This window comes from Manacus candei, unplaced genomic scaffold, assembly GCF_025592945.1.
Source record: "Manacus candei isolate 608988 ecotype Guabito, Panama unplaced genomic scaffold, ASM2559294v1 h1tg000048l, whole genome shotgun sequence".
Lineage (NCBI taxonomy): Eukaryota > Metazoa > Chordata > Aves > Passeriformes > Pipridae > Manacus > Manacus candei.
The window spans coordinates 5,075,678-5,098,282 of NW_026138096.1; the positions used below are offsets into that span (position 1 = coordinate 5,075,678).

The 22,605-nt window shown below is 36.2% G+C and overlaps 1 protein-coding gene across 5 annotated transcripts in view; it reads left to right on the top strand.

Annotated features, from left to right (window-relative positions):
- The first annotated feature begins 374 nt into the window (after positions 1-374).
- The window catches only part of SH3TC1 (SH3 domain and tetratricopeptide repeats 1), a 31,345-nt gene continuing 9,114 nt past the window's right edge, over positions 375-22,605 (top strand). Inside the window, exons 1-11 of one of the 5 annotated variants that reach the window (XM_051798315.1) lie at positions 375-495; positions 6,160-6,411; positions 8,752-8,826; positions 11,100-11,227; positions 13,725-13,830; positions 15,518-15,661; positions 16,304-16,481; positions 17,214-17,287; positions 18,144-18,339; positions 19,243-19,370; positions 21,622-21,663. In XM_051798315.1, coding sequence (XP_051654275.1) covers positions 6,204-6,411; positions 8,752-8,826; positions 11,100-11,227; positions 13,725-13,830; positions 15,518-15,661; positions 16,304-16,481; positions 17,214-17,287; positions 18,144-18,339; positions 19,243-19,370; positions 21,622-21,663 — 1,279 coding nt within the window. In that variant the 5' untranslated portion in view covers positions 375-495; positions 6,160-6,203. Of the gene's footprint in view, positions 496-6,159; positions 6,412-8,751; positions 8,827-9,175; positions 9,265-11,032; positions 11,228-13,724; positions 13,831-15,517; positions 15,662-16,303; positions 16,482-17,213; positions 17,288-18,143; positions 18,340-19,242; positions 19,371-21,621; positions 21,664-22,605 lie in introns of those variants that run through there. The other 4 variants (XM_051798317.1, XM_051798318.1, XM_051798316.1 and 1 more) reach the window with 4 other exon arrangements.

Below are 22,605 nucleotides of genomic sequence, written 5' to 3' on the forward strand. Positions count from 1 at the left end.
ATAGGAAGAAATCTAATTTTGTGATCAAAAGCAAAGAGGCACCAAAGCCCTGTACTCCATCTGAAGGACTCTTTGTTACTTTTGTCTGAACAATGCTTTCTTAGCACAATGTCCTGGATGTGTCCCTTGGAGCCTTCTAGCCACCAATGCAAAATGCCACAAGGAATTATTGCTTTGAAAAGCAAGAGTGTCCAAATGAACCTTCCAGCACACTTGGTACATTTCTGGTTTGCATAATGAACTTTAGTATCTCAGCTTCATGCTCAGGAATGTTTCTTTTTTTTTTTTTTTAAAAAAAGCTTTTGAATTAACAGTATCGGTTAATAGACAACTTTTTTGTACTTGCCACATCCAAGCTGGGCTGTGCAATCAACAGGAAAGATAAGAAGGTCAAACAGGAAGAGCTGTGCTGGAGTCAGTTTTGAGCAGAGCTGAGGAAGGCACAGATCTGCAGGCTCTTTACCAGCATGTTGTAGGGAATTAGACCTGGAAAAGGTAGGAGAAGTCCTGTGCTCTATACCTGCATGTTCCTCTTTTGCTCTGTTTTAGGTACTATTCATCTGGTATTTGACTGTAGGTTTATTGTCAATGTGTTAGAATTGCAGCCAGCTAAGCAGGGGTAATTTCAGTAGTGTTCTGTGCTTTGGTGTGTCCATAATGAAATGACTGGACAATATATGTAAATGTGATCTATCATGGTTCTGACAACCTGCTGGAAGTTCCTGTGCTGCTCTGTCTTCCCTCTTCCAGGTAGTGTTGTGTGAGCTGAGCTGCTGTTCAATAGCAGCAGCTTGTACTTTATTCTTCTGCATTAGCTGCCACAGGCCAAATTCTGTCATATCTAGCACTCAAAATCAAGTGCTGAGGTTCACAGATGCCTTTTTTAATTTTATAACAGTGATCTGATTATTTATTTATTTTTTTTTTAAGAATCCCAGAGTTTATGCTTGGTTTTAGGCAATTATGAGATTGTGGATTTTAGTATCCAGTTTTCCATATCTAAAATTGGAAATTTTGGACTTATGGTGCTTTCATAGCTGGATTGAGGGTACAAGGCATATTTCAGTGCTACTGAGATATGAAGAAAATTAATTGTAAGGGAGGGTTAAAACTTTTAAAGGAATCTGTTATATCTCTGAAGCTTGCCAGGGCTTTTTTGTTTATAGACTAGCCTGAACAATGATACTGCTTGCAACATTGTTTACTGAGGTTTGCTAACTAACCTAAAGCTACTTCAGTGATAAAGGAGTCAATCTTCCATTTCCGGAGAGTACTCAGATTCCTAAGTCTCTATACTCTAACTATAGATTTGCTTTACCTTTCTGTGTAATAAATAAAAATTGTTTTCTATACAGAACCTAATATGGATTTTTTTATATATATTCATGCCTGTGATTGAATTTCATAGAGATCAAAGCTGTGATTTACTCTCTCTAAGGACAAAGTTTATCATGATCTTGGCTTTAAGATGTTTGTAGCCTTATACAAAAGATGCAAAACAAATGCGAGTTGAAACTGCGAAGAAGGAATAATAAAATAACTAATCTAGCATCAGTTTGGAAAAATGACCTAGATTAACTGAAGGCAGTATAGTGGCAACACTGAGGTATTGTATAACATTTAGAATGTACAGGAGATGAGGCAGAGCAGATGACCAAGGATGTACCCACAGCCAAATGTGCTTTTAATGAAAACAATGCAGGATTCACTAGCTGTCTCTGGTGGTTTGGAACACTGGAGGAACATAATACACCACAAGAGATGAGTAAAAATTTGGGGCTACCAGAGTGCAAATCCATCAGGAGCTCAGGTGAGATGAGGGGAGAAACAAATTCTGTTGCTGCTCATTTTCTCTGGGTAAGATAGAAACTGGTGCACACAGGAGCAAGGGCAGTAACCTTGTACCATCCAGGATGTTTATGATGTGTGAATAATCCCCTTGGAGTAAATTATTTCAGCCTTTCAGCTCTGAACTTCTCCAGCACTTGTGCATGACTGCAAATAATCTGTCTTGATTACAATCTCTGTAAAACTAGAATAATTATAGTTGCCACTGCCATTGATTACTTGAAGCTAGTCATTAGTAAGTTGTCCTGAGCCTCCTAGAGGGAAGATGATGAATTAAAGAAATACTGTATTGCATGCAGGTTTTAGGCAACTGGTTCAAATATAGCCCATTTTTATATTCTGGGTCTTAGTTTCGTACTTAGAAATATACCTTTAAAGGGAGAGAGAGAATCTGTTCAGTGGATGTTATTGGTTTCCTCCTTCAACACCCCTTAAATGGAAAGGAATTGGTTGGGAGAGTGTTCCTGTCACCCAATGCCTCTTAAAACAATAATAAAAGGCAAGGGGAAAAAACAGCCCTCAACCTACATAGTTAGGGAAATGGAAAATGTTAAACTGTAAGTGTTTTGGGTTTTTTTTTTTTCCCTGGGTAGTTGTGCTTTGAAAGCATTCAGTAAAAAGGAAGCAACAACACAGGGAAAAGCATGATAGAGGAATTGTTCTATTCAACTTCCAATAGGAGAAAGTCTTATTTTCACCTCATGTTCAACAGCTGTTGAATACAGACCTTTCCTGCCTGCTGTGCCCTGTGAGAAGTGAAGGGGAAGGTGGAGGGACCTTCTGAACCTCACAAACCTGGACAGGTGCCACCAATGGCTCTGTGTGCTGCCCCACACATTCCCTGTGTCCAGGGAGCTCACACCACAGGGAGGGAGGATACCAGAGCACCCAACAGCACTCAAAGTGTTGAGCTGTGCAGTGTCTGCCTCTCTCCTCTCTCTGCTCATTCCCAGTGCGAGTACCCGCCTCAGAAACTGAGGGTCCCCCAGAGCAGTGGGAAGTGCCACATCTTGTCTGCATGGCTCTTATTTTGGAAAAACAGGGATATGATTAACTTTTATGGCCAACATCCTGCACCAAATAGGAATTTCTTGGTCAAGTCTCAAAGAGCATGAGAAAAATAACTTTGTGTAAATTATAAATAAAGCGCTTAGTCAGTGCACATAAATGTAGATTGTAAGAACTGGTTATAGAAGACAAACTTTATATGGTGAGTGGTAGATCTTAAATCTTGAAGATCTTAATCTTGTATTTGTTGCTATCAACAAATGGTTAGTTGCTAACTTAGCATTATACTTACTAGCATTATAGGTTTATGAAAAAATCTCTAATAATGAGAATGACTCAAGCACTGCAGTTTAATATTCTGTAAAGCTGTTTTATATTGGAAGAATATTTTCTCTGGTTTTGTGCCATTGAATCTGCTTTAATTTGTGCTGGAACAGTTTAAAAATTGATGAGAAAGCACCAATATAATAAATAGGGTGATTATAATATAGCATTGCTTATGTGTTACAGTTTTGCTCCTTGGGGTATGTACGTGATGGTTAAAGGTAAATAGTAAAAGTATAGTGATGCGTAAAGTTCTATGGAATCTTTGTCACTTGGGATCAAATTAGTGTCAGGATACATTTAGATGCTAAAAAACATTCAAAAGAGCCTAGGTAGGCTAGGTGCCTAGCTACAGGGAAGTTATTTACTGTCTTGTTCTCAGTACTTACACAGAGCCACGTGGGTTGACATTTGATAGTTAAGGCAAACATTAAAAATGGAAAAGGAATCTACAGAGGAGAGCATGACTGTTAAATTGTTTGAGATTTGAGGATTTTTTTGGTGCATCTTGGAAAAGTTAAGTGAAAACATGCAAAGAACATATCTCTTTTGCTTTTCTTTCATTCATTCTGATTTATTTTTTTCCCCCTTGGCTTAGGCTCTGGCATACTATGACTGAATCTTCTTACACAGATTATATCCATTTTGATTTATTCAGATGTCCTACTTGCTTTTGCAGCACCAAGCTTTATAAATTCATTCACAACCCTGTATATATGTTACTCTTATCAACATAAAACTGATGCATAAGACATGAGAAGTTAATCAATGTCTCTTCTCCAGCTCAACTGAACTCTAGTAATTCAGGTCAGAGTATACTTGTTTTCCTAAATTCTGTGGAGGATGATATTTTTGCTTGTGGATAGGACTTATGGAAAAAATTAATAATCTGAACACTGAATTTCATTTCTGGGATTAGGGGTAATCCTGATCTAAAAATAACAACTGGCTTTGGATTCATAGAACTATGTAATTTAAATAACCACCTTTGGAATTAAATTATCATTAATACCACAATATTTACATCTTTTTAAACAGGAGATACCACTATTTACAAAATATATGTAGAAGAATATTTAACTCCTAAGTGTGAAAATTGGAATGCATTACGTATGATCTTGGTACAGTACTAAAAAGAATAGTGTTAGCTACTGTCATTACTTTAAGGAAAAGATCAACTATATAAATGGAAAGCCTATCCCTCTCAAAGTGAGTTTGGCCTCTGGCAGACCTGTATTTTTAATAATTTATAACTAGGTCATCATGTTTGATAGACAGCTTTTCAGGAAGTTAGTGAGAGAAATGCATCTAAAGTATGAATGACAATGTTAACCAAATATGTTAGTGAAAATGTTCTTTTCTGAGAGAAGGCATAAAAATTACTTGTGTTTGAGTTACTACCTATGTTTCATAGATGTATATGAATATATACACATAGCTTAATATGGAGAACTGCAATGCAGCACAAAAAGCATCTTTTGAAAAACAGCAAAGTGGGACAATGAACACAGCAGAACAACATCCAGCCTAGATTTCTTTATACTTCACTAATTTATGGCCTGGTGGTAGATATGGTTATGGTTTAATTCCCTGAGCTGGTCATACCATGTGTAACTATACCTCATTAATTTCTTATAATGGCATAACTTACCTCTGTCTATATATAATTTACTGTTTTTTCAAGAAGTGCTCATTTGAGGTAAAGGTTTCAATGACTGCAAAGCAGTATATAAGTTGTCAGACAGATCCTGCCTTGTCCTGTATCCCTGTCTGCCATGGTAGGCAACTGGGAACTGTTGTGCTGTTCAAGTGGTTTGCTCAGGTTTAGGGATCCATGACATGAAACTTGGAGCACAAGAAGGGTTGGAAGGCAGTGATGGGAAGAAACAAGCCAGAACAATGTGCTTTGGACACCCCAATGCATGGTAAATGGAGAAGGGAGAAACTTCCTGACCAGTCTGAAGGCAGGTCATAAGGGAACAGTAGGTGACCAGGCATTAGTCTGAGGTTTTAGCAGACCAAAAGTAATCTTTCATCTACAGCTTTAGATTTAACCAAATTCTGCTGGAAAACAAATGAGAGAGGAATTTTCATGAAGATTATAAGTTTCCATACTCAATGAATATAGCTCATTAGTGAGTATGACTGGAGTAAACATAGAGGAATTTGGATTAAGTCCAAATGACAGGACTAAATCAAAATCTATCCTGTGGCTTTATGAAATCCCCCACAGACATGTTAAAGCCCACTGAGGAAAAGGGTCTAAATATCAGTGGGCATGTGCTGACTGTGTGAGTCACATCAGTTGTGGATGCATTGGCTGATGGCTTGGCTGTGTCTTCCTGAAGCTGAAGTAGCATGTGCCCAAGAAAAGGAATTGCAGCATGTCTCATGTCAGTGCCTAGAGGGAGCAGTGAAGCTTTCAACTACTTGTGCTTTATTTCTATTTCAATTCATTTTCTTGGTGTTCATGCCAATAACAGTCTTGCTGCCAGTCTCAGCCTCTAGCTTCATTCTTCTGCTTTACTGCAAATTAATATTTAGATCCTTGCATGCAAACCTTCCTTCTTGTTTGAATTAAGCATGCAGTACCCGTTCCACTCTTGTCGCCTCTAGAAAATGTTTTTCCCCTGCAATGCCTCTGTTAATGTGAATGATGCTATCCCTTGGAGGCTCTGCTTTAAAGCTGGCCAAGAAAGAATAATTAGCAGTGGGCACAAGTACATTTTACTTCAGGCCTTGGATTTTGCCAAGTGTATTGCTTGGTTGCTAAAGTAGTGATGCCACCTGGTTGCAGGAGCTTTTTCTGGGGTGAATTTGGGTGTTACACAACAATTCCTCTGAAAGAAGTCTAAAGCAAGTTCTTTAATCCATGTTACAATTAAAAATAACTCCTGCAGGAAAGGGATGGTTCTTGAATATGTGCATTTATTCTGACTGTTAGAAAAAAATATTACTGTTCTTTTTTTTCCCCCTTAGATTGTTAATAATGTTAGTTGCATCACTGTGAGGAACTTCAAATTATGGAGAGTTCAGCAGTGGGAGAGAGCTCATCCATGCTCAGCGCTAATGCCACCTTCCCTGGTCTGGAGGGAAAGCAAGACAAGAAACTGGAGAGGAAAGAAATGGAGCAGGGAAGGTGCAGGCCTAACTGCAAATATTTGGAGGGCAATGCTACCATCAGCACTGTCAGGGATGGAGTTGGGATGGACACATTGCAAGAACAAATGGGTAAGACCTCTAATATAGCCTGGTCACTCTGCTCTTGACTTCTCTTTGCATTTAAATTACTTTAAACTGTAAAGTAATTTTTTCAGCACAAGCTGAGAACTGTCATATTGTTTTCCAGCTGAGCCTTTTTTTGAAATACAAGTGGCTATATTTCCTCCATGGCAATACTGCATAGATTGGACTATTGAACAATCTGTATTGAAATTCACTTTGGGTAGACAAATGGATTATCCATTAGTAAAATAAGAGGAGATGGAAGTCACCAGAAGCAAAAATCCAGAATACTGAAATGTGACTTCTTTGTCTAGCACTTTTTGCTATATCTTTAAGATTCAGAAGCCAAATTAGATTGTGTTTCTGTTGTTATAAAATTTTTAACTTCCTTTTCTAATCAAAAGATGTAATACTATATTTATATTTGTGCAAATGGAAACATACATCTTGCAGTAAGATCATGCAAGTCAGAAGCACCTTTTGAGTGGAAGGGTGTAGTGGCATAGGTAGGTGACCATTGCCAGGCTCTTACTTTACTAGGTTCAAGGGCTTTCTGAATGTGAAAATACTTCAAACAATCATGGCAAAACTATTTCATTTAAAATTTTACATCCTGTGATTTACACAATGTTTTTCTGTTTGCAACTGCAACTCTTCTAACATCAAATACCAGGTATAAGCATCTCAGAGCAGCATAAAGTTTCTCTTCAGCTTGCCAAGAAGTATGCAAGTCATTCCCTTAAGCTGGGATGGGGATGGAGTTCATTTTGAGTTCTTGAATCTAATTATAGCACTTTAAACAGTTTAAGCAGGTTTAAACTGTATTTATAGTAACTCTCATACTTTTACTCAAATTTAATAGCAAACTATTATTTTAAATTGAACTAATAGTAATTAAAATTCTTACTCATAGATTTTGCTTTAAACCTGATTTCTGTGACTTAGGAAAGCTTTAAATAAAATATTAGCTGATGGATGTTAATGTCTTGATAAATACCTTTCAAAGGAAGTTATATCTGGTAACATCAAAATAATAGTGACAGCAAGTTCACATACCAAAAATATATGCTAATTTGTTGTCCTAATCAACTATTAAGTGACTATCAAAGCCATTGATAACATGTTGTCAAAGTTTTGACAATTGCTCTGTTAATACTTCTAAAACAAGAAAAAGCAGAACTACAACCAAGTAAGCTCTGGGGAACTTAAATTTAGAATGCATCTTAGATACAGTCAACCTACACTGCAGTGAGTGCACTATCAAGTTTCTATTTAAAAGCAAATATGATTGAGTAGAGATTAAAAAAACCACCACCATCAAACAAACAAAACACCAAACAAAATCCCAATGCCCCTGTCAAACACCCAACCAAAAACCTACAAAACCAAAAGTGTTTGGGGACTGCAGTCTTTAGTTCTAGTATTCACTAGTAATAGGCCTTAAAGATTTTTTTTTTTTTTTTTGTGGAGTGAAAAACTGTTTTTTATATATCCTTATGTATTTGCATAACTTTGTTCATGTAACATCAATAGATGCAATTGAGGGAAGATGCAAAAGACTTGGAAATTACCATATCCTACTATATTACAGGAACTTTTTTCTTAAAAGCAGAGGAAAATGTCGTGGGATACATGAAAATTGCCTCAGAAGTTTTCTTCTAAAAATGAAAGATCTATTTCTCCCCCTCTTATTCTTAGAAACATCAAGTCTTATCTTCACTGATTTTTGCCGAGAAAACCTTGAGAAAATGGAATTGGTTGGAGTAGGTGTTTCTTCAGCATGAAAATATATAATTCCCAAAAGGACTGGAAGAAATATGGGCTAAAAGAAAAAAAGCAGATTACTATTAACATAAATTATACCTAATTTCTGTTATTTTTCTAAAACTTTAAATCACTAGACTTATACAGTACCATCTCCAAAGTATTAAACTCTTAACAAATACAGAAGGATTAGTTCTCCATGTATGAATTGGTACAAGACACACATATCATTGCTGCCTCCTGAAGGGATATTCAGTTTCCTGAGAGCCTGTTGTTCTACCAACCCTCCATCTTGAAACTTTGCATAAAAATGAGGAAATCAAGATGTAACTTCCCCTGCTCCAGTAGGAGAGGAATGTTCTGCAGACACTTTTTGAGGGTTTTGGCAATTATACAGCAGGAAGGGGAGAAATAGTTATTTTCTGCTAGTAATTATCTGATGCATTGGAATATAAATTGGAATATAAATTGGAATATAAAATGCTTTGGAAGTGGGGGACATTTGAGGGGGTTTTTTTTGTGTGTGTGAGTTTTATGGACTTAAATTAAAGGAATGGTTATGTACATTTTCTATCATAATAGGGTGTTCTCAAAGTGAAAAATGCATGAATGTCAGTTCAAGGATCCTTCCAAATCATGCAGAGAATTTTCCAACTGGTAAGGCATTTTTTCCCATGATGTCTTATAGATATAATGCTTTTCTCATTGCTTACTTTTTTTTTTTTTTTAATTGAGACAACTCAACTATGTCAACATTTGCAGTCGTCACTCCTGTAAAGTTTATAATGTCCTTCATGGCAGATGCGAAGCGTCCAACTTCTACATGATATTTGCTGAGAATTTCTCATAAAAAGAGGGAATAACTCCTATAAAAGCCAGAGATAATTTATGGACTATATTGTAATTGCTAAGAAAAAAAGAGCAAATGAAAAGTTCATTGCTTATTTGACATATGGATTTCAATCCTTCCAATGTCTTATTTTTTATTTTATTTTTTTTTTTTCAGTTTGTGGCCCTTCCAAGTCTCAATTTTTATTTTTTTTCTTTAATGCTGTATTTTCAATGAAGTGGCAATTAAGTGCAGTTCTTCAGTAAGTAAGTACAGCAGGCTTCCCTTCTGGAGGGTTCATGGCAGGCTCTGTGAATTGAGGGTCTTGGCACATTTCCCTTCTCTTGCTTATGGAGGAAGAGAAATAACCATGAAAAAACAACACTGGGATGTGCTCTGATTTCTGGATTGATCTGACAAATCACGTCAGTGGTAGACAGTTTTCCCCAGGCATGTGGTTATTTGCACTTAATTTATTTGTGCTTATGTACCTGCTTGTCTCACTCTGTATAGAATTTGAGCTCTTTGTTACTGAGGGTATGAATCAGAGCTCACAGAAGCAGATGGGAAGATTACCATAGGGTTTTTGGACCATATTTCATTTCCATAAGCCACTAATAGGGTTTTTTTTGACAGAAGCAGCCATATTTCTGTTGTCTTCATTCAAATTCAGTATTATTTCAGTGACATTAACTTTATATAAAACTTAAATTGTGTTTCTACAATTACATATTTAACTCTGTATCAATCTGACTATGTAAAACAAAAATACAAATTAAGTAATAGTCTTGTGTCATTATTTTTTATGGCTTCAGGTAGAATGAAAAGTTCAACAGTTCTGTTCCCTAATAGTGATCTGAATAACATTCAAATACACTAGTTTGTGTTCTTTGTACTACCAATTGACTGTATGACCACAGCTTAAACAGAGAGGTCTTGTAATTCAGTAACAGTGCTTTATATTTCTGAGCCACTCTTCTTGACCTTAAAGTAACGAGTAATTTAGGTGCAAGTCATGGTAAAACTCCTGGAAACATACATAGGAAACCCTCTGAAAACAGATTAAGATGTATTATATTATACTAAAATGTGAAAAATATCTATTTTACCTGACTAAAAGGTGAAACTCGGAGGAGGTGGAATATTTTAGTATGCACAACAGTCCCATTTATTGCTGGAAGTGTGACCTATTTACACACTTTGCAACTGGGACTCTTCCTGAGTGGGTATTATTGGCTTATGTACCCATCTGTGTATCTGAAAACTTATGATTTACTGTTATTGAGCTAAATTAATGAATTAGTGCAGAATGAAAGCAGCTTTATCAAAGATCCTCTTTATCTGAGAAAAGCTAGCTGGAACTATACCCTTAGCTTCAATAAAAGTTTCTTATAAATAGATGTCAAGAGCTGAGAACAGGTATCTAGCTGCTTTCAGATGTACTGGGAAAATCATGTATGTGAGCTTTTAGTTGGACCATTTAATTTGGTTGTTGCTGTTCAGCCAACTTAGTTGAGAAAAAGGTTTTTCAATATTCAATTTCTAAAAGCCTTCTGAAGTACTGGGGGTGACATGTCAGATAACTATGAATTTAAGATTAGCATAAAGAATTGTTGGAACATGCTGAACTATCTGTAGTTTTTGTTGTTCAGTTCTGAGTGGGGTTTTTTTGGTGATGGCTGTATCTGTTTGCCTTGATTTTTTTATTTTTTTTTTTTAAATATGCATGGGATATTTGGAAATCTGGGCATGTTCACAATGTCCATAGAGCTGTCTAATTTGACAAATTACCAACTGCTTGCTTTTTTCGTATTTTCCATCCATAAGTGTCAGTTGTCTCCCAAAATTTCTATAGACCTGCTTATCATGCTGCTTTGTATAACTGTAGGCTTCATTATGAAAAATTGTTTCATGCTAGGCTCCTATGTCTGTTGGATAATAAAAATGTAAAAGAAACATGCAGTAGATGAATTTCTGTGTGCCTGTCTCTGAAGCTGAAAAAATATGTTTTAATGTATATTCTATGATTTTGAGGGATTTTCTGGTTCTCCAAAGCTGAGTTACAGAACTTGTAGCACTGAAAATGGATATCATTCTCCAGATATCTCCTTGAAGTTAACAATGGTAAGACGAAAGAGTGGATGTCCTGATCCCAGACTCCAAAGACAGCTCAGAGGGCAGCTTCGTCTTCTTGAAAATGACAGCAGGGAGGTGATGGCAGTTTTCAGTGTAAGTTAATTGCTTGGAAATTGTTTTATTTATTCAAAGAAGATACCATGTGCTACTGAAACAATCTGAAAGATATTGGGGTTCCATTTCCATCTACGTGCTGCATGCTTGATTTTGAGTGACCAGTGTTTCCCGTTGCCCAAAACCACATAGGGACTTTAGAAATATTAAACTATTGAAAAAGACTGGAAAATTGATGTACAATAAATAAACCCAGCTTAAGACATTGAAGGGTTTTATTTTAAAAATATTCTGCTTTGGTTTACAAATCAAATACAAAAGGAAATAAGGTTGTTTTTTGTTGTTTTTTTTTTTTTTAATTTGCCCTCATATTGACTCTTCACTTCAGTTTTCAGTCACTTGGAGTCATTTGGCATGCAAGTGACCTGGGAAGCTCACTACTAAGCCAAAGAGGAAGTCTGAAGGAGAATAGCCTAAATATTAGACTTCCTAAGGCTAAATGGAAATAGCTTTAAATAGCACACAAGAGTTGGCCAAATTTTATTACTGTCTTCAATTTGTTTGTATTTAGGAAACCTGTCCTCTACAACCAATGAGGTTTGCTTTGAATACAAGTTAGTCTCTTCTTCCCTCTTGATAAAAGAGCAGAATGATACTACTTGACCTCTGGTGTCCCTTTTTGTCTGAGCCATGAGTTCCAGCCTCCTTCACTAGCAAACCAAACCACTGAAATCTTTCTTACTTGAGGCTTTGACTGCCTTGGACACATGTTTCCACACTAGTTTCCTTTCATGTGCTGTGAAGTCTGCATCACCAGGCTCCTGATTCTGTGGCTGTGAAAACAGTCTGTACTTGGGCTGCTCTGCTCTGGATTTTGTTTAGAGGGGAAAGGGTGATGGGATCAGGAGGCAAAGGAACAGAGCTATACAAGTAGACTAGATTTGTGGCCTTATTAGAAACAGACTGGGAAAAGACTTTGAAGGAAACAAGATTGATAATGATAAATTTCCTTAGAATGTTGTTTTGATATTTGGCAGCACATAAAGCCCCCGAGGCTGACATACTTTAGCATGTGTTGGTAATTTATTAATAGATTTCAGGCTCTCATTAATATGTAATCTAGTGTAGAAAGGGGCATGCAGAAGATCAAAGCAGTGATGAGGCATGTCTGCTGAAGAGGCCTAGGTTGGACTTTTATATTTTAATCTGTTCAGGTTGTGTGAATTGAAAATATGGAAGTTGAACAGAATTAATTTAAAGACATTTTAAAATTGTGATGTAACAGTCATAAAATCAGTGGATCAGTTCCATCTTGCTCCTATTACAGAAAAAGTTGGAGAGACAATTTCTTCTCTCCCTGCCTTGAATTAGAATCAGTTCCTTGATCAGTCCTTAAATTGTTTTAAGCTCCATTTGGATGTAACGGAAGCAAGGGTACAAAGATGGGAAATGTTAGCTTGTGTTATATATAAACATATATACCTGTTATACATGTGACTTATTCTCTGAGACAGTGGTTCAGATACTTGTCTTATAAATTGCCATAATTTTTTGTATTTCCCTGAAAGACTGTAGCCAGCATCACTGGAGAACTCTGTTTTTAATCTACTAACAGAAGTGCAAACACTCTCTATTACAACTCTTTGGTTAGAATCCATCAAAATGTATATATTTTTCACTTATTTGAAGGTTTTTGTAGTTGCTCCTTTAAGCATTTTTGAAATTTCTTAAAATCCATCATTACCATTTGCAATGATCATTGCTAATCTTTGTTAAAATCTAATGCTATCCTAGCAATGTGAACCCATATTAATGAGGATAAAAGGATATTCATGCACTTTTTTTTAAAATAATACTTCAGTATATTTAATTGTTTTAACCATGGAAACAGTAAACTCAGGAATGACTGTTCAGTATTTCTTCTGGACTGAAGATATCTGGAATCAGGTTCAAAGTTGCATCAAAGGAGCTTCATTTTCATATGTGTACAGAGCTGTGAGGATAATCTACGGCAGAAGGTTGTAGATCCAAAAAATTCACAATGGTTTGAGTGACCTAGAGAAATCTTAAGTCAAAAAACCCAAAAGCAGCTCCTTTCCATTATTTAATATTAATGCTCATGTGTCTGACAAAGGCAGTTCCCAAGATATAAATTGCTCTGTGCTAGGAGTGTATTCTTGGAAAGAACTACTAGATGCTTGCCTGGCTTTGACATCCTCTTCAGAGGACACTGGTCATTATACATAGACATTTCTGAACTAGACAAACCTTTAGTCTCCATGTGGTCAGGGAGCTCTTTATTTTCTCTGTAAATTAACTTCACTGAAACTGTTCATACAACCATTAAGCAAAAATCAGATTAAAACTGGACTCTATCTTGTAGGAATATGTTAAAGAACAGATATTTCATATAAGTAAAATCCTGTGTGATTTTTTTTTTATCCTTCTTTATTGCATAGCATTTTAGCTGTGCATTAGTGACAAATTGTGCTTGAGTCTAGTACAATTGTAATAAAATATTGGTTTTGATTTTTAGGAGCTCTCTGCCAGACTCCTGTCTATTCACAGTGATCAAGATCTGATAGTAGTGACGTTTAAAACTTTCGAGGAAATATGGAAGTTTCTAACCTACCACTCACTGGGTAAAGTTGTTTAACCATACAGCAGTTCAATATGATTTTTGTATTCATCTGCAGACAATATCTGAGTGGACAAGTCTCTCAGCCACGTGATGGGATTTTTGGGGTGGTCCTGTGCAGGGCCAGGAGTTGAACTTCTATGATCCTTGTGGGTCGCTTCTAACTCAGGTTCTTCTATGATTCTGTGACTGGGAATTTGTTGAACACAATTTTGAGATTAGATTTATTAACCCTTAAGAGCAGTAAGTGATGTTCCTGACCTGAGTACCAGTGATTGGGCTGCAGAGATGCTCCAGCCTCCAGGAAAACTTGCCTTTGTCTCAAAGCAAATAACAGCTATTGGTCCTGGCAGATGTCTTGCCTAAGTTAGATACTCCAGGGCCAGATGATATCATATTTCTAAGCAGTCTATTCCAATCCAGGTGGTTTTGTCCTAAAGTCTAACCTGTGCTGCAATTTAAATGCTTTTACAGCTTTTTCTGCTCACTGTTGACATGTTGAGGTTACTCTTTTGCATCTTCAGTTTTGTTTCCACATCTAAATATGCCTTTTGTAACAATATGATGCCACTGATTTGAGTTCCACTTTCAATATCCTACAACTTTTCTGAGAGAATAGTGGTCCTTTTTGAAGAATAGCATTAGAATTAGACCTTTGTCTCCATTTTGTTCACCTGATTTTTTTTTTTCTGTTTATAGGAAGCTTGTGTGCATTATGATTGAATTTACCTGTTTCCATCAGAGAAATTTTAAATAATGAATTTTATTTGTAATTTTGTGTTTGCTATTTACTTGCTAGTTTGTGTTTTTAAATGCTCCTTAGAGAAGTAGAAAAAAGACTGTTCCAGTCCGATTTTGCAGATACAACATAGGAAAAAGAAGCTGCTTCTTGGGAAAGGCTGCAGCTAACAGGGAATTGATTCAGCATCTTCAAAATAGCAGAGTAGCACCCTAATCACTGTCCACCATTCCTTTCCATCATTGCCTTTTGCACAAGGATTTGCTAATGTATTAATGTTGGTCCTTTAAGTAGTAATCTGCTATCTGTACCATGCTGATTATGATGAGCCAATTGAGATCTCCCTGTAACTATCATTACTTCCTCTAACACCTTTGAAAGCCCTAAATGCTGATATAAGGAGTCCCACCTTCCAAGATCAAGCATTATCTTCTGATTTATATGACTCTGGTATGCAGCATCATCTCTGTCCTAAAGAAATTCCAGGAATCTGATACCCAGGCACAGTGTCTCCATATATTGGCATAGGTGAATCAGGCAACATGAGTTTATAAAGAGATTATTTTTTGACATTTTTTTCCAGTCAGCTGTTTTTGATGCTAAGGTGATACCAAGCACCTGGTGCTCAAAGCTTGCTGGTGATTATCTTTCAGACTCCAAGCCTTTCTAGACTACGAAGAACCTTTGTAAGGGGAGGACATAGTCTGCTTTTTCAGCAGTATTAGGCACAGAAACATTTTGAGTCTTTAGGTGTAGTTTGTGAGAGCTGAGCATTAAAAGTAGCTGTAATGCATGTGACTTAATGGATGTAATTTTACAACTACTATGTAGTAAAATTAGTTATAAGCTGTGCATTAATTAATAATTGAGAAGTCCCTGACTTCCTCAAAGTTTGTCTTTTTGTATAACACTGTAAAATGGCAAAGGAAACAAGTTGGATATTTTTTCCTAGGTTTTATAAATCATTGCATGGAGAATTTATTCCTAGATCAGTCTTTCTGGCTATATTCTCAAGAGGAGGAAGAAATAGGCATTGAAGTCTGTATAAATGAAAAATCATTAAATTTGATGTGCAGAAGTCTGCTACTACAGGAAGGTAAGTAAGACTGCACATGCTAAGGCTAAATTTAGAGAAGCACCTTTCTTTAAAATCTGCAAATTAAATATTAAGATCTATTAAAAAAACTTAACGAAGCTGAAATTTGAATTTATTCACTCCAAATGCACCAGAAAGAGAAGAGGAAGGAACAAGCACAGATTAGGTTAAGTAGGATCATAAAGGGATTAGAGAAATTCATGTGCAACTGGTCCGTAAATGGATACCAAAAGGATTAGGGGTGGACGTACATTCCAACTTGCCTAATATTTTTGCAGATTCTGGAGATGTGCAGGAGAGGGATTATGGATAGTTGCCAGGCTCGTGTACTTCTCCTAAATAGCATCACCTGCTTTTGCAGTCAGACAGAATGATGGGGTAGATGGATTGATTACTGCAATAGGAATATTGAAAATGCTGCAACAGAAGGTTCTACACTTCATTTGAGACCTCAACTTTGCATTTTTTTAATGAAAGAAAAACTGGACAGAAATATGTGAATATCTGGCAACTGGAGAGAAATGTCTTGAAAAATCTGACTTTTTAATTTAATATTACTGATATTCTTCAAGCAAGTTTTAAGGCTTGCATGACACTAACACATTACATAAAATGACATCTGCTCCACTGCTTTTGTTTTAGGATCACTTTTTGTTTTATGTCCTGACAATCTGATAAGAAAGATAATGGCTGCAGACAATGAAATAAAAGCTTATTTTGAGACTGGGGATTTCACTGAAGATGTAACAGGTGGATCTGTGGATAGCAACGCATCTGTGTTGTCTAAGGCTTCTCTGGAGCCATTGAACCCTTTCCATCAGTAGGTACCTGACTCTACCTACCTATTTCATATGTATCTGTCTCATATGCACACCTCTGCTTAGACAGAGATGTCTCTAAAGGGTAGCTTGTTGTGGAACATCCATCTTCATTGACACTGAGAAAAAGATACTCTAACTGCTTTCATACCACACAACTGAAATTTATCCAGCTGCCTGCAGAGCTGTGTTTAGAGATGGTTTGCCATCTTGTGAGTTGGATATTGCTTTTCTTCCTGGCTCTGACAAAAAGTCCATTAACATTTTTTCTAGTAATGTAAATTGAAAGTTTTCAATTTTCAGGATGCTTGGAAAAGTGGATGTTAACAGGCTAGCGGTGTTTTTAACATTGCTGAGAGCTACTCACCTCCTTAATGCAGTTTCTCAAGTTCAGTTCAAGCCCAGAACCAAAATGACATCAAAGGACTCACTTTAGAAATCACCATAAGACCATTAATTCTTGGTGCTCTTAGTACTTAAAACTGGAATGACCTGGGGCAAGGAGAAATAGCATGACTTTCTCAGTTTGGTTTGTTTGCCTGAAGTAAGAGGACTTTTACTACTAATATTAATCAAAACATAACTGTCTAAAGTGTACTGGCTGTGCTGAAATTGAAAACTAGTTGTGGGAGGGGTGCATTAGTTTCCAAATGGATTTAAAATATCACTGTTATTGTCACAGCATTCAGTGAAATGCTCTACACACTAACTTCAATTTCTTTTTCTACTTTCAGATGGTTTCTTAAAGGGTATTCTAATCCTATTGATTTTTCATGCAAAACTGAATCTCAATCCATCAGAAAAGTTGGTAAGAAACTCCATTCAAACATCAACATTAAAATAACCCCAAACATATTCTATACTTTTGCTAGGACAGACACTAAAGGGTTCAATTACTTTTTTTCCATTTTATTAGGATGGGAAAACAGCTTTCAAAATTACATTGTAGTAAAATTAATGTGAGAGTAAATCTCTGCCTAATTTGAATTACACTCTAAAGGTTTATCTTTCCCCTTTTTCCTCCTAAATACTGTATGAAGAAGGTGCACAAAGTAATAGAGTAATTGAGTCAAGGATGCCTCTGTAGCTCTGATAATCTTTAAAATTAGAAAATACTCCAATGTAATTATTGTAGATCTTTCATATGTGTATTGCTTTATCTAATAGTGCTGGGGAAATAAAACTTATACAGATGGTCTGAGGTTAGAGAGAAAAATTGCTTATTTTCTACTATGCATCTCCATTTTAATAATGTATTGACTGCTCTATTGCTGCATATTTATCCATTAGGGATCATTTCAGTTTAGTTCAAATGTTTTACTCTGGCCCAAGTTCAAAGCCCTTTGTAAGAGATAAAGTAAGGATTTAAACCATTTTTTTCTGCTTTGTGATGGAATTTGCTAGAATTTTGAAAACATTTTAGACTTCGCTTTCTAATGGCTGAGAAATGAGGATTTCTTTTTTTATGCTATTTACAATTCTAATCACTCAAACCAAACTGGGGTTTGCATGCTTTAAATCTCACAAGAGCAGATATGCAACTCATGAGTTCCAGGAATGTATCTTGCTAAATATATTCTTCTGCTGAGTTGCTTTTTTATTAAATGCATTTCTATTGTTAAGTTACTTTATCTGCAAATATTATTTATCTCCCTATTACACAGCAATGGGATCCTGTCTAGCTGTGATGAATTATGCAAGTATTGTGCCAGAAGAGCTGAGTTTCCAGGATGGAGACAAAATTGAGATCCTTGGTTACTTCATTGAATGCATGGAATGGTTTCTTGGAAGACATGTGTTTACTGGCCAAATAGGTTTTGTAAAGACAAGTCATGTGAAACTGGACTTATCTGGAAATAAGTGAGTGATATGTATTTATCTTATAAACAAAAAGGGGCTTAGTCTGTCTCTTAAGCTTTAAAACAGTGAATGGTAAATCCAGGTGTGGGTTTTTGTTTTTTTTTTTTGGTGTTATATTTTTGTTTTAATGAGAACTGTTGTAGCATGTATCAATCAAAACAAATGGAAAGAAATTGGAATATGAAGTCTGATTAAATGTTGGAAAATATCAGTTTCTAGCTGAGCTTCTTACTGGGCAAAGAAGCCGTTGGACTTGTTATTATTGTTCAGTTTCTCTTCTTTGGATCAAAAGATCCAAGGAGCTTTACCCTTGTGGAAGGTTCCATTTTTGCAAGTCTCTGAAGGTCTGTGTTAAAGCATCTGAGTTCTGTTTTTTTCCGTACCCTCAATTACAGGCCTTAACTTGCTTCAATGGGACCTTTACAAATAGTTGCTAATAATTCAGAGTGAAACCCCTAAAAATTGTGTATGTCAGCATGCATTGGCACTGTGTAATTAGGCTGTTCTTACCAGTATGCCTGAACTGTTTGCATGCTGAAACAAGGAGTTCCAAAATGTTGTTTGCACACCCGTTTTATTTTAACTCTGAGCTTATATTAGAAAATCACTACCATAATGTCCTTAAAGACTTGTCCTTCTAATAAATACTCTCAAAAAATGCTCTACCATGATACTGACATAAAGCTTACTCTGCTATGGTAGAAACTGTTAGCTACAAGTGTAGCGACTATCAGTTTATATGTGTATTTATAAATGTGACTAAAACTATTTTTGAACACAGCACAACCTATTATGTAAAGATTGTATTACTTTCTCTAACAAGTTCCAATCTGACTGATGTAGTGAGCTCCTTGAGCCAACTCTGCTTTCAAGCACCTTCAAAGTTATTCCTTTCCTTGTTAGACCACAAGATCTGGATTTTCTTGAAGCAGAAGAGCTATCTTTTTTTTCAAAAGAAAAAAAATTGGAAGAAGTAATACATTTGTTGAAACAAACCTCCATCACAGATGTTTGCTCTGTGTACAGAATAGGTAAGTATGAGTTTTACTCCTTTTTACTGCACAAGATATGTTTGCAGTTTCTGTATCTCTGTTATAACTGGTTTTGGTGTTGTTTTTTGTTTTGGCTTTGGGGGTTTTTTTGTTGTTGTTTTGTTTTGTTTTTAATTTCAATGCAATTCCAGCCTTTATATCTACTTTGAAATATCTTAGTATTCAGTTGGTTTTTAGATGTGGCATGTATAAATCCTTTATATCATCTTTGCTACTTTACTGCTGTTGCAAGACTTTTCCCAGCAGTGCATTTACAAATCTTCTTTTGTCCTTTCTCTTTTTTTTTTTTTTTTTTTTTGGAGTGAATTTAAACAGCAGGCTTTTAAAAACTCTATTATCAAGCTGAACAGATCTCCAAGCTTTTACATGTCTGCATTATGAATTATAATTTCACATGGCTGCATTAAAAAAGGCAGCATTTTCACCCAAATACTGCTGGCTTTTCATTCATCTTGGGAAAGGTGGCATAATAACTACTGACAGCTAATGCAAACATATGCCTCTTCACGCTTGATTTAACTTTCAAAGGTACAGAAAAATAGCAAAATCTAGTCATATAAATATTATCTCTGATACAGACGTTATTTCTCTACGAGCTCAGGCTTTACATAAACCATTAGGGGTAACTGGGGTTTCACCTTTGTAGACTTACTGTAAGGCAGGGTAATGTAACTGTCTTGCTGAACTGAACAGAGGCAGCAATTTCTTATTCCACCACAGGCTGTTGGTGATGCATATGCTTGTCAGATATCTAACAAAGTTTTATCTCCATTAGTGCCATTCCAAGAGACAGGCCTGTAGGCTCCAGTTTGAAAGCAGCCGGTGTGTACCCTTGACTTGGGTGCATTGGTTTAATTCCACAAATCAGTCTCTGTGTGTGAACAATAACTAAGGCATGTCAGGCCTGAGCTGCAAAATGCAACACATGTAAATGTGCCAAATGACTCCACAGCTCACCTTCCTTGCTCAAATGAAAAGCCTGGAAACAAAAGCTCAGACCTCTGCAGTATTAAAACAATGTCATGGCCATGCTGCTATTTTTGCCTGTTGCATGTTTTTGACCACATCTGTCCTTCTCCCTAATCTTAAGTGCTGACTTCTTTTCACATCTTCCCCCTCTCACATCTTTACCACTTCTCTTAAACAGCACAATTGATCAACATAACTCCACTTATCCAGAGCAAGCATTTTTCAATATTCACTTGATGTATTGTTGTGTGATCTGAATAAGTGGGTTTTTGATTCCTTACATCTAAATCACTGTACTGAGAAGTGTTTATTTATGTGCACTTCCTTGATTAGATATTCAGAGCATTAGGTTACAATTACTCTAAACATCTGTGGCATTCATCCACCAAAGTCAGGAAAGCATTTAAAGAAAGGAGTTCCAGAAGTAAACAATCAGTGAGAGTTCATTCTTAAAGGCTAGTAAAGTAGCTTTGCATGAGTTTAAACAGAGCTTGAATAGGTCTGTGAGCCTCTGTGATTTTTTTTTTTTAATATATCCTTCAGCACCACTTCTATTGCATCTAGTGTATGAAAGACAGTTAACATAATCCTGAAATGCAGCATGACAACCAAAATGCCTTGAGAAATATCTGCTACACAAAAATAGTAATTCTTAAATGTTCTACAGATGTGCTATGGTAAAAATTTAAAGCCAGGCCTATAGTAATAGTGTCTACAGAATTAAGAGATACATCTTTTAAAAATAACAGATGGAGTGATTTTTTTTCACCTGCATGCTACCAGAATGGCCACAAAAGTCTGACACTCTAATCCTCACAAATATTTCCCCTCCCTCCATTGCCCTGGGAATGACACTAAAAATATTAATGGCTCCTTGTTACCTCATTTTACAAGTGTGTTGTGGAGAATGGTCATATCTTTGCTGCCCATTTGTATTTTAAGGTAGCAGAAATGCATCCCTCAGGCAGGACAGGTTGGCTTTAATTCTGAGATATGCAGTTGTCTCCCCACTTTACTGAGCAGAGGTAGGTGCATGATGATAACCATGTAGAAGCAGTGAATTGTGTCAGCAGGAGGGTAAGTCCCTCATATCTGTTAGCTTTGAGTCCGACTTAAAAATTTCTTATCTTTTAAATTTCCAGGACACGTCAAATTCTCCTGACATAAAGAATTATCAACTCAAAAATTATCTTTTTTTAAGAGATTTAAAACTGAAAGAACAAAGATACCATAGCTAACATGAGTGTTTTCTTTCTTACAGATGAATTAGAAGAACCAGAATTTCAGAAAGCTCATGAATATGGTAATAATTCATATGCATAAAATTTTTACATAAAATTACCGCGACTTCTGATATTTCTGGTATATTTACTAGCTTTTCTTCTTCTAATGTCTCTTCAAATTCTAATTTTCTTCTCTCATTGTTTGCTTTCTGAGATTTTGTTGTAACCCCTTCTCACTAGGTTTTGCTGTACAATATTGTGGGTTTTCACTGATATCAGATGTCTTTCTTGGAACTTGCTATCCAGTTGCAGACTGTATAACTTATTTTTACTGCTGTGACACACATATGCTCTACCTCCCAACTCTTCCACATTGTTTATCAGGGCAAAATATTGTTTATGGGACACCTGGCAAGTCCTGATTTGAATTCCAGCAGGTTTTTCATCTGCTAGAAAACTTCATCCCATCAATAGATTTCCCAAAGGAGATATTTTGATGAAGATACGGAATTATTTCCCTTTTGCATTTTGTTGGCAAGCTGTCACTATAATTATTTTTATTGTATTATTTCTCTAAACACCAATTTTTATATTTGATTCTGCTGTACAGTTTCAGAAATGAGATTCTAAGGTAATTGAGCTCTAAATCTGCAACTTCAACAAGCTCCTGTTCATCTGCAGCTGTAAGCTTAAGCACTATGACTGCAAATTGCATCCCTAATCCCTGCCCTATTAACTGGGCTGGATAACAGTGGGCAGACTAAGAGTTGATGCCATATCTGTCTTCATTGTATTTGTAAGATATTCAACAATATTGTCACTAGGAGAACTTAGATCAATGACAACATCAGTCACCACAAATTTGAGAAAGATAATCAGGGTTGGTATTTGACTGAAAGAAGAAATCCTATTACACATTGTATGGGTGGCCACACCTGGGCAGGAGACTAGAAACTTTGCAGGCACACCCACAGCAGCCATGTGAGACTTCAGCAACTCAAATATCAGTCTTACTCTCTGTC